The sequence below is a fragment of the Rhododendron vialii genome, chromosome 7a (assembly GCF_030253575.1).
Source record: "Rhododendron vialii isolate Sample 1 chromosome 7a, ASM3025357v1".
NCBI lineage: Eukaryota > Viridiplantae > Streptophyta > Magnoliopsida > Ericales > Ericaceae > Rhododendron > Rhododendron vialii.
In genome coordinates this window covers 4,071,751-4,083,672 of record NC_080563.1, presented here as the reverse complement: position 1 = coordinate 4,083,672, position 11,922 = coordinate 4,071,751, and the positions used below count along the sequence as shown (strand labels likewise).

The 11,922-nt window shown below is 39.0% G+C and overlaps 2 protein-coding genes across 2 annotated transcripts; one reads left to right on the top strand and one right to left on the bottom strand.

Moving 5' to 3' along the window:
• The first annotated feature begins 538 nt into the window (after positions 1 to 538).
• On the top strand, positions 539 to 7,533 carry LOC131331820 (uncharacterized). Its single transcript, XM_058365752.1, has 5 exons — positions 539 to 992; positions 2,400 to 2,783; positions 3,877 to 3,969; positions 5,050 to 5,189; positions 6,896 to 7,533. The coding sequence occupies exons 1-5, from the start codon at positions 579 to 581 to the stop codon at positions 7,341 to 7,343; spliced, it is 1,479 nt and encodes a 492-aa protein (XP_058221735.1). The 5' UTR covers positions 539 to 578; the 3' UTR covers positions 7,344 to 7,533.
• A 482-nt stretch (positions 7,534 to 8,015) lies between these two features.
• Positions 8,016 to 10,046, bottom strand: LOC131331821 (mavicyanin-like). Its single transcript, XM_058365753.1, has 2 exons — positions 9,723 to 10,046; positions 8,016 to 8,616 (listed from the first exon to the last, which is right to left on the bottom strand). The coding sequence occupies exons 1-2, from the start codon at positions 9,874 to 9,876 to the stop codon at positions 8,261 to 8,263; spliced, it is 510 nt and encodes a 169-aa protein (XP_058221736.1). The 5' UTR covers positions 9,877 to 10,046; the 3' UTR covers positions 8,016 to 8,260.
• Between the last annotated feature and the right edge of the window lie 1,876 nt (positions 10,047 to 11,922).

Genomic DNA, 11,922 nt, shown 5'->3' with positions numbered 1-11,922 from the left:
GCGTCAATCGAAGTGGTGCTACTCGGATAGTGTGCTTCAAATGGCGCTAGAGGTTAGTCTTAAGAGTAATGTGAAAAGTAGAATATTTCGGCCAATTGTTCAAAAAATGTAGTACTACTTTGAAAAAAAAAAAACTAAACTCAACTGTCCGTTTGGAACTTAGAGAGAAGAAAAGAAAGGAAAGGAAAATGAGGAGGTAAAAGTAGAGGGAAAATTCTTCTTTTGTTAATTTTTCTTTTTGTTTCCTCTCAAACCAAATAAGAAAAAATTATTTTTTCTTCTTTTCCTTTCTTCTTTATGGGATCTAAACAAAGTCTAATGCTCTGTTTGGAACTTATAGAAAAGAAAAGAAAGAAAAGAAAAAGAAAAAAAGAGGAAAATAGAAAGGAAAAATTATTATTCACTGAACTTAAAATTTTTATTTTATTTTCTCTTTCACAGCCAATCAAACAATGATTTCTCTCACAACCAAACAACTGGAAGGAAATTTTTTTAAATTTTCCTTTCTTTTCCATAAATTGCAAACAGAGCCTAAAATCGAAGAAGAACAATTCACTCCCCTCCTCTACCTATCGAGAATGCAGTTTCCAGGTAAGCCCTTCACTGCTTCGCACCAGCATTTCCTAGGGTTTCGCGGTCACAGCTCTCTCTCATCCCCGTCGTTACTTCCGTCATTCTTCTCCGTCCGCAAGTCCTACGCCTGCGTCTCGTGCAGGTTAAGCGACGGGCGAGACCTGAGCCCCGGCCGCGAGAAGCCTAGAGAGAGAAAGAGCGGTGAAGGAAGAGAGAGAGTGAAGGCGAGGGGCAAGGACAACGTGTGGAGTGTGGACAATGAGATGGCGAAGGCGGCGGAGAAGGAGAGGGAAAGAGGTGAGCGGAGGAAGAAGAAGGGGAAAAGAGTGAAGAGCGTGAGGAAGAGGGGAAAGGGCGGTGACATGGTTATGGTATCTGGTTCGATGTTGATGGAAATTGAGACTGTTCTTCAAACTCAGGTACTTGCTTTTCGGTATAAGTTCTAGGGCAAACGAACCGAGCAGTCTGTGAGCAGCTCACGCTCTAGTTTTAAGTTAGTTTGGTAAACGAGCCGAGCTCGAATCGTTTATAGAGGCTTTTTTAGTGAACGAACCGAGCTCGGAAACCTTGATAATAAAAAAGCCGAGCTCGAGCTATACGAGTTTTGAACAAGACAAGCTTGTGTAGTAAATGAACCAAGCTCGAACGACTTGATAATAAACGAGCCGAGCTCAAATATATGGGGTGGACTCGAGCAATACATACGACATTTGACGACGAACCCAGGTCGAGCGATACATACGACATTTGACGACGTTGGATTGCATAATAAATGATCCAACTTCCGAGCTCGGGCTCGACTGGTTTGAACAAGCCGCGCTCAAACATATCAAAGCTAAGCTCGGCTCATTTGCAACCCTAATTTGTAAAATCGAATGTTCACATCAAATGAATCTTAGCAGTATAATTCTCTTTATGAGAAGTTTTCGTTGTCCAATTCTGGGACCCTTAGAATTACTTGTGTGAAGTTGTCTATAATTGGAGGTGAAATCAATGATGGGCTGGTTTAGCTATTCTTTGTTATTCTCAATTAACTAAATTGGATAAATTTGATTGACATTGGGATATTAGGCTCGTCAATGATTTTTGGACGTTATGTACTTATGTTAGGTGAATCAAGGAAGAGGCAGTGCAAGTCTCTACTTATTGTTGGAATTGTGGTCCTGGAATTTCTTTTACCAAAGTAAATGGGTTTTGGTTATGGTGATTCATGAAGCACTTAATCATTGGAATTCTCTGTGATATTTGCACACTTGTGGGTAGTTGTTGCAGGCTGGCTGCCGCTGGCAGTTGAACTTGTGGCACAAGGTAATTATTTAGAAGCAAAGTAAAAGCATCAAAATGGAGCTTCTCAAAAATTTCAACCTTTTTTTTGTGTGGCCCACAAGCCTAAATCCAAACCTGTACAGAATATATTGACACAAATTGTGAGACCAAAAAAGCGACAAGCTTCAGCTCTAAGCCGCTGCAAACACTCCCTATCAAGTCTTCAATATTTTGCAGCTAGTTGGAGTTAGTCTTGTCCCTAGATATAGATGGGAATCCAACATTCTTTTGGTAACAAATTTAGAATTTGGACGGTGATTTTTGTAAGATTTATTTCTGGCATTCGGAAAATCAGAGTTGTTCTAAGTTAGCCAGACATGTGGAACTAGGAGAAGTCAAATTTAATCGAGAAGAAAAATAATGTATTACTTCTACATGACGTTGTGCATGTGCTTGTTTGGGTGCAGCATATATTTGTGATATCGGTTATTCTGCTTGAATCTGGTTGCATTTCTGAGGTCTTCTATACCAACAGAATGGTTATGTTGGCTTTCTTTCAGGAACCGGTCATTCGACCAGCATGGAATACCTTTGCAAGTAGTGTTAGTGGGATATGGAAGGGAGTGGGAGCAGTTTTTTCACCCATAACTGCAGAGATGCAGCCAGTTGATATTGGAAATAAAAATGAGAATCTTTACGACTGCTATACCCTTTTACGCATTGAGGCTATGGCTTCTCCTACTGGAGGGCAGACATGTCAGATCCAAAGAGTAATAAATTGGGTGTCGATGAATCCTTGTGGTGAAAACAGACTGCTGAATGGAGGGAGCAACAGCAGCAAAGTTGATGCATTATTACCCAAATTTGAGTCTTTTGACTTGAGTACTAGTGATGTGATGGAAGAAGATGTAATGGGCATGGAACCTGGTCTTGTTTTCTTTGAGGTAGGACTTGCTCACTTTTTATGCATTTCTCTGGACTTGTTTATGGATAACCTGAAAGAAGTTGGTTGATGTTTTCACTAATAATGTGATATAAACTGGCTTGTATCTAGCGGTTCTTAGACTCATTATTGTGTTACTATCTGAAGCATACAGAGCTCGTAATTCTGAAACTGAACTATTTGTGCAAGTTCCTCTGTCGTCTTTAGTTTGTGCTTGTCTAATGCATGATGCTCTTTTTATGACCGGGTTTCATTTCTCCTGCTCAGGATGGTTGTTTTTTTAGTGCATGTTGTATTCTACTTAAAGGATGAGCACCTATGTAGCACAGACACGACACGACACCGACACCCCGACACGCAAATTTTCAAAAAATGGGGCACACGTTATATATATATATATATTCAAATAAGATAAAAGTTGAATAATATTATAACAAGATAGCCCTAAATCTGATCAGAGAGAGAAAGAAAGAGAGAACACATTCAAACAAAGAGAGTGTCCCTAAAGTGTACACTTTGATTCATTTTAAAAGTCCTTATAATTGCATTTTTACCCCCAAAGTGTCCTGAAAGTGTCGGACCCCAAATATTGGGGGAAAAAAAAAGGACACTCGGGGAGAAGTGTCGGACATGTGTCCGGAGAGTGTCCGGGAGTGCCGGTGTCCGAGAAGTGTCCGACACTGGTACGTGAGCTCCGACGAGGTGTCCATGCTACATAGATGAGCACCTACCAAAACGCAAGATTTTTGAAAAAATGAAATCCATTTGATAGGTTACTGTCGATTAGAATATAACCTCAAAGAAATCCATTAGATGGCTAGAGAAATAATTACTAAACCAGTTTTTTGATTATTGATATCATTGAGCGAAATCTATATGCGTGATTATTTCCTGCGTTCTCTTAAGATCTCTGCTTTTCTAATTTTTACCAGACAATTAGAACTAGAAGGATCAAACTAATTTTTTTTTATTAACTATTGGAGTTAGTAGTGATTTTTATCAAAGAGTCAGAAATATAATGAAGTGATCGTTTAGTCCTCATTGGTATTTTCAATTTTGCTTTCTTTCTGATTATGCATTTGGTTGACTTGCAGGATGGTTCTTATTCCAGAGGTCCAGTTGATGTTCCCATTGCTGAACCTGATGAATCTATGTACTATCTTAACCCTATTTTCAAGTTTGAACAGGTAAGTCAATCATGACGTTTTGTTTTCTGAAACTTTTCTCCCCTTTTCGTATTATCTTAAGCATTTGTATTGCAACTAGGGTTTACTGATAAAGAGAACAAGTATAGTTAGCATTGTTGATGGACTGGGATTAAGGCTCTCTTTCAATTAGTTCAATACTTTAATGCTGTGCATGACAGAGGTTGTTGTAAACTTAAATAAGTATGAACAAAACATGCTTATCTATATGGAAATAGACATAATCAAAGCAAAACTGCAAAAGCTTTGAGTACTCTTGTGTCATTGGGGCCTTGCATTTGTCTTGATGGATGTGAAGTTTGAGCTGCACTGGGCCAATTTTTTTTATCAGAATATCAGTGTTATGCCATGCCAAAATCTTATTACCCATTTTGATTTTGTACTTGCCACACTTGGTGAGGATTTGATTTTACTGTTCATGCCACAAAGTTATGTCTATTAAATTTCTGAAATGAAGCATTTTGAAGAGGTTTCATAAGTGGTCATGGAAAGAAAAGGGCTGGTATAATGGTAGGGATGACTGAGCAAAAAACTAATGACCCGACCAACCTGTCCTAATACAACCAATGAAAAACTAGCGAAGAACTAATGACCTGACCACCCCCGTTCCATTTTTTTTTGAATTTTTTTTTATATTAATGGAAGTCGATTTGGTACTTATTGGGACTCGAACAACTTGATTAACAATGAAAAACTAGCAATTGAAAAAATAAATGGTATGGTTTGGATTATGTAAATACTATCTCAAAGACTTTCATTTAAAGACCATGACATAGTTGAACTAGAAGTCTTTGTTCTTTTTAACAAAAGAATAAAACTCAAGGCTTGATTTTACGCTAAACTTTTCCTTCGTAATTTTACGAAAAAACATGCAACATTTATTAGTGGACTTCCGTTGAGAAGTGCCACGGTGCCACCCCCTAGCCAAATCTTGGCTCCGCCACTGCCCCTCCCTAGCTTATTTAAAGTGCATGATAATTTTTTTTGATTCTTTTATCTATTAATTAGAGCTTTTGATGAAGATAAAAGAAGTGTTATTCATTAGTAGTGTTCCTTGCTCAGTGTTTGGTGAAAGGTTGCCATAAAAGACTGCGTATTGTCCATACCATAGAATTCGGTAACGGGGGTTCGGACATACAGATTATGAGGGTTGCTGTTTATGAGGAACAGTGGGTTAGCCCTGCTAGTATTCAGGACCAAAGGTATCATTTTGCTTATCTTCCTTTAGCTTCCATTTGATTTTGACATGATGTTCTTCCTGTTTTCCGTTACTGGACGACATATTATGGTTTGGATTTCTCTAGTAGCTGCAAGGCTTTTGCTCAAACCACCAAAGAGAAAACAAATATAACAGCGGACCTGACATCCATTTTGCAAGTTGATCAATGAGCTCAACCTAATATATTTTCAAGTTCATTTGGTTTCTAAGACCCCATCTAACCTATGAACTTTCAGTAATGTATTTATAACCCTGAATGATCCTCTCTCTCTCTCTCTCTCTCTCTCTCTCTCTCTCTCTCTCTCTCTCTCTCCGGTATTTATTCTAATGGATGCCATGTCCAATGGCTTACAAAAGGTTTTTTCTTTAGATGGGATGGTTCTAACTCTTCCAAGGAAACCAAGACATAACTTTTGTAATCTTTCCCTAGGTCAATGATTAGGGCCAATTCTCGGTACTGATCACTTAAATCTTCAAAGATAGAGTCTGGAGTCTCTGGACACTTGGCCTTCTTCCTCCAGATTACTTCTTTTCTCACATGTCTGTTTATGCTGCTCTTCCATTTGCTGTTTTCTGAATTATGCCAAGTTCTCTTCTGGGCCTTCATATGGATGTAACAGGCCTGAATAACTTGGTGCTACAAGCTATGGTGATTGCATACTTGCTTCTTGTTTGCTGTTCGCATATAGACATCTAGTTTTAGGAATTCTTCCATCTGCTTAGCTTGCTATTAGCCTATTACGTTTCAAGAGATTGTACAGGCACTGAAACATTCATCCGGTTTGTACAAGTTATAATTGGTAAAAAAGGTCTACAGAACAGTTATGGCTCTGATTTCCATAGGCTATCAACTTGAATGATGATTCATCTAAAGATTTCATAACTTACCCCCATGTGTCTGTAATACTCATTCTCTGCAGATTCATCTGGTTTGTATAATTTATAATTGGTAAAAAAGGTCTACAGAACAGTTATGCCTCTGAATCTCTGATTTCCATAGGCTATCAACCTGTATGGCTCATTCATCTAAAGATTTCATAACTTATCCCCATGTGCCCATAATACTCATTCTATACATGCGTTATACTTATCCTATGCAGATGCTATTCTTATCTATAGATTTGAATCATAATATTTATAGGTCTCCTGTGCTATGATAACTGTGACCTTGTTTTGGTATCAAGTATTAGACCTGATGTCCTTTAATACTCCTCCTTTACCCTGTAATAGAAGCGAATTTCGTAAACAAGAAACAAATTTCTTGTTGTTTCTACCGCAACATCTCTGTTTCCTAGAAAACCGAAATGAAACATTAGTGTAACACACCAAATCTTGTCCTAGCACTAAGAAATACACTGAAATATGAAGTGTTTTTTTAACACCAATTAGAAATATCCAAAAATAACCTTTGCATACGTCCATCATTCTTTTGTCTTGTGCCCTTCTTTTGTATATGTGTGGCATTTCCTTAATGCCTTCTTCAGCTCTTTCTAATATAATTATTTACTTAATCAAAAAAAGTCCATCCCTCATTCTTTTTACATTTCCATTTCTGCAGTTTTTAGAAATGTTTCGGAAATATTGCCAAAATGTTACTGAAACATTTCCGTTTCCTTGCTAACCGAAGCAACATTCTGTAACAAGATTTGTATATCCTTGATGTTAACTCTTGTCCGATCTTTGCCACAGCGACCCAGAGTTTGATTTGAAGCCATTTTCCCAGAGAAAGAGAACGCAGCCATCAGAATTGACCGGGTCATGGAAGGTGTTTGAGGTTAGTGCTATGCCAGTATATGGTGAAGAGACAATAATGGAGCAAACTAATGGCACCCCTTATGTGTACCTTTGCACTGAAACCCTAAAGAAGAGAAGCTTGCCCGAGAATCCAGTTCACTTTAAAGAGGAAGAGATGCTAGACATGCAGGATGTGACCGTACTTTGGCTGCCTGGTGGGGTCACCGCGTATGTTGACGTGAGTGAGGATGGGATACTGTGCATTGGAGTTGGGTGGTATTCGGACGAAGGGATCAATCTAGTTATGGAGAGAGATTACGGGGTTGATGGAAAGCTTAAAGAGGTTCGGTCCAAATCTGAAATAAAAAGACGGTGGTCCGATTCGGATCCAGTTCCCTTGTAGATTGTTTTATGACCGGTTTTTTTGGGTATCTGCAACTAGTTATTATTTGCATAATTTTGTAGTGGAAGAGAAGTTAATGAACAGAATGGTCAGTTGTTACCCATATTCAATTTTTGATAGATTATGGGCCAGATTCAAGTGTACATCTGTAGAAAATGTAAATAATACTAGTCATGTCTATTTTTTACTAGCACTGCCTCTTCTCTGGCCCATATATTCAATCAGGGCAACCATCAAGAATGAAAACTCAACCAAATAGATGCATCCTTCCACCTGAGATTCCAGTGGTGGCAGCCAAGGCATGGGGCGGTGGCGGTGATGAACTAGTGGTGGAGGTTCCTGGCGGCAACGAGGAGCTGCTGGGGCGATACTAGTGGTTGCTACATCACCAGTGGTGGAGGTTCCTGGCAGCAACGGGGAGCCGCTGGGGCGATACTAGTGGTTGCTACCGAGACATTGATGGATAATTTCATGCTGCTTTGGCAGCGGCTGGGGGTGGGGCATATGATGTGAAGTACATCAGACCGATGGGGGTAAGGGAAATGATGGTGTTGCCGCCGGGGTAGGAATTGAGAGGGCTGTTGTTGGTGAGATTGGTATTCCAAAATTAGTTTAGGTGCGCGTAAACTGGTCTGGACAAGAGCTTGTTCGTTTTGGTATTTGGGATATTGCTGAAAAGCTAATTTTCCTTTTCGGATTTTAATTAGTGCCAGATCAACATCTATAGAAAATTAAAACAATACCACTAATCACGTCTACTTTATTACAAAATCACAGTACCGTAAAGCTACGTCTCACTACAAGCAACCACTAATTGTACAGAAAATCATCAAAAATCATCAACGATGTCTCATGCCACAGGGACTAACAAATACACAAGGAATTCAAAAAAAAAAAACACTTGCACTGCCTCTTCTCTATGCCATAAATCCAACAAAGGCAACCACCAACAATGAGAACTCGAGCAACAGAGACATCTTCCCACCGAAGTTTCCAGTGGTGGCAGCCGAGGTGTGATGCGGCGGAGGTGGCGGCGGAGACGGGGAGCCGCCGGGGGCTGAACCGTTGGTTGTTGCCGAGACGGTGACAGCTAAATTCATGCCGCTTTGGCAGTGGCCAGGGGTGCCGCATATGAAGTACATTGTCCCGAGGGAGGGGAGGGAGATGACGGTGCTGCCGCCGGTGTAGGAATTTTGAGGACTGTTGATGTTGCAATTGTTGTAGTCACTTTGACTTACGACATCCACGCTGTGGCTCGACCCGTATGAGAACACTACATATCAAGATAGTAGAAATTGAAGTCAGCAATTAACTTTGAATCTAGAAATTTTTAAATAAAATTTCCAATTACATACTACCTCCGCCCCAATTTATTTGTCAAATTGTCGAAATTCGTGTCTTCCAAAAATATACTTATATCTTACAGTTTATAATATTTTTTTTTATGATTTTGAAGATTTTGTATAATAAAATTAATTGAAATATACCAAACAAGATCTATATTGCATATTAAAAACATTACGAATGGAAGATTATAGACAATTTTTTTAAAGGTTAAATGCTTTCAAAAAGTCAAAAAGGGGACGAACAAATCGAGACGAGGGGAGTATATGAGTACTCCGTGTGATATACTTCTCTGAAAATATTCTATTTAACAACTCCGAAAAATAAAAGCAAAATGAAAGAAACACCCATGTAAAAAAACGCGCACCAGTAAACCGAGACATCAAAATTCGACTATTTCAGTGACAGATTACGTTGGATTCAACTAGTCCAATTTAATTGAAAATTTATTCAGTGCCTCGACCCTCAACCACCGCACGATTTTGTGACGTTCACAATTAAGTTGATGAATTCCACCAAAATGTGTGGTGGCGAAATTAAGTTGATGAATTCCACCAAAATGTGTGGTGGCGAAAGATCCCGGGACAATATACCCCAGACCTAGACTGAATAATTACTCATCTGATTATGCTTATAAGATTCAAAACCTAATACAATGATACAAACGCTATTATCTTAGCAGGAAGAGTTCAAATTATGTAATCGTGTGGCGATCACCACGTCATTAAAGCATCAACGGTTTACTTCATTTACTAACCGGGAGATGGTGATGTGCGGGTGGTGCACAACACCGTGCCATATATGCACTGTCCGAGCCGTCCGTTCGGCAATCTAACTGTTCAAATATCATCTCCACTGTGTAGCATCCGAGCCGTTCATTGCTGAGATAAAATCTGGACTGTAGAAATGATGAATGGACGACTCGGATGGTGCACAATGCCATCCTATTTTTTAGTTGTTTTATGTATTGGTAGAATTGCTCAAAACAGGACTCAACGTATTGATACCATGACTCCTTTATAAAAAATTACTCACAGAGTGTGTCACCAACGGCGAAAGTTAGACTAGAAGCCCAAGTGGCGTAATTCACCCCTTGGGTCCAGCCGGAGCTCCCCCCGACGACATGCTGCGTCGCGAAGGCTGCCGGAGCAGCCACCGAGAGAACAAGCAGAACAAATGCCACAGCCATATCTATGGATTTTGAGATTCACCTCCCCAAAATGAGTCAGTGATGATGGAAAAGAAAAGAGAGGAAATTAGGCACAAAAGTGGGGGAATGGTGCTCTCTCGAAGGGTGTTTGTTGTTGTTATATAGGCAGCTGGGAGTCCTGAAATTAGGTAGTGCAAATGCCAATGTGTGTCTCAGTTGCTTCTCAAACTCACATTTGTTTATAGTACTGTTTAGAGGTCTACTCTAGAAGAAAGCATAGATGTTTTGTATTCAAACTCCAAATTTAAGGTGTTAGGCAGAAAATGGACGTGTTCCCTTAGACTTATCTGTTTTGGTATCTTCATGAGTCATTTTCCTGGGTGTATTTGGGACCAAAAAACGAGAGACACAAAAGATTTGGTTCGTTTAATAGACATGCATCAAATTTGAACGGACCTTTACCGAGTCGAGCCTCGAATGGTGCACGAACGGCTCAGTTCATTTGGAGTTATAGGAAAAGGTGAAATTGCTAAGTATTCGTAAATGCTATTTAGAAAGTGATGAGTATATATACTAAATATGTTGTATTATGTTACAGAGGTTTTACTACACGGGTAGTTTCCTGGATAGTATATCTTTGTAGATATGGTTGAAATTAAAAGAAAAAGAGTGTACAAAGTTGGAAATAGTCGTGATAGGGACAAACTGCAGTCCTGAATTATTTAAGGGGGAGAAACTCATTACTCACGGCTTTACCCAATCTCAGCCGTCTAAAAGTGTTTTGGATGATCCTGATTAAAAATAATAATTTATTACCGTTAATAGATTGTTTTTAATTCGGATCGTCCAACATACTTTTGGACGGCCGAGATTGAGCGCTATAAACCTTATTCACGGCTCATTCGTGAATAAGATTTTTCTCTTATTTAAGGTATTGTGATTTCAAAATGCAATAAGTTACTTGTGAAACTGAAACTAATGCTTGTTTATGCCTTATAGTTAGTTCTGTCTGGAGTAAATACTATAATAGTGGTTGCCTCCCATGTCTACCTAATGCATTAGACTTTTGTTCCTCTCTCTCTCTCTCTCTCTCTCTCTCTCTCAGGACTGATCAAAGCTATTATGGCAGGGGTTTGGTATCAATGTGGTCAAACATTAACTCCAATAAATTAAAATGGCTTCAAAAGTTATTTGAAACTCTCACATCCCATTTGTCAAACTTCCCATATGTTTTTTTCTATAACTTAGGTGTTCGGACGAGCTTACGTCCATCACGATTAATTTTAAAGACCCGATCACACCGCCTACTGTTCGTGGGAAGCCCAAATTAAAGTAGGAATTGGTTCCAAGGAAGTTACTAACACCTAAAAATATTCGAACCCAAAATTATAGGAGGGATCAAACCCCTAAGAGCATCTCCAACCCATGACTTCATATTAAAGATGTCAAACATTTTTTAAAAGCTGATGTGGCATTTTGGCATCTTCAATTTGACATCAAAGCCTTCCTTTCCAATCCTTATGCCAAATTCTATTTATTTGACATCAAGTTATCCCTCTCCAACCCTTAATGTCAATCCAAACGGTCATTTTTTGAAATTTGGCATGGAGGAGGGTGATTGTCAAAGTTGACAAGTTTGTCATTCACTTTAAAGTCACGTAGATTTTGGCATCAAAGAAGGCTGTTAGGTTGAATTGAATTTTATTGTCAATTGTTACCGTTAACATATCTACGTAGGAATTGACATCTCTCATTGGAGATGCTCTAATCTCAGGCATCAATTCATTCACACGTAGCTTTGTTGAAACAAGAAGATTTTAAACCATAAATTTCAGTTAATTAACTGGTGCATGAGGCCATAAAGTCATGACGAGTTGCCGAGCAAAAAAATAAAAATAAATAAAGTCATGACGAGTTGAAGCGTGTTATTATAATATTATTCTTTTTCAGTGGCGGTAATTAATTTTAAACAGCATGCGTCTCCAACGTCATGAAAACAATCAGCCCATTTTTTTTACAATCCCAGAGTTCTCACTTTTATCTTTTCTTATTCAGTGATCGAGTAAGGATTTAACTCCGGTGGCA

Excerpts from the sequence above, each read along its gene's own strand:
- LOC131331820 (XM_058365752.1), top strand. The coding sequence starts at position 579 with ATGCAGTTTCCAGGTAAGCCCTTCACTGCTTCGCACCAGCATTTCCTA. Across the intron at positions 2,784-3,876 it reads CTGGTCTTGTTTTCTTTGAG|GATGGTTCTTATTCCAGAGG; the intron begins GTAGGACTTGCT and ends GTTGACTTGCAG. Across the intron at positions 5,190-6,895 it reads GCTAGTATTCAGGACCAAAG|CGACCCAGAGTTTGATTTGA; the intron begins GTATCATTTTGC and ends TCTTTGCCACAG.
- LOC131331821 (XM_058365753.1), bottom strand. The coding sequence starts at position 9,876 with ATGGCTGTGGCATTTGTTCTGCTTGTTCTCTCGGTGGCTGCTCCGGCA. Across the intron at positions 8,617-9,722 it reads CGCCGTTGGTGACACACTCT|TGTTCTCATACGGGTCGAGC; the intron begins GTGAGTAATTTT and ends CTTGATATGTAG.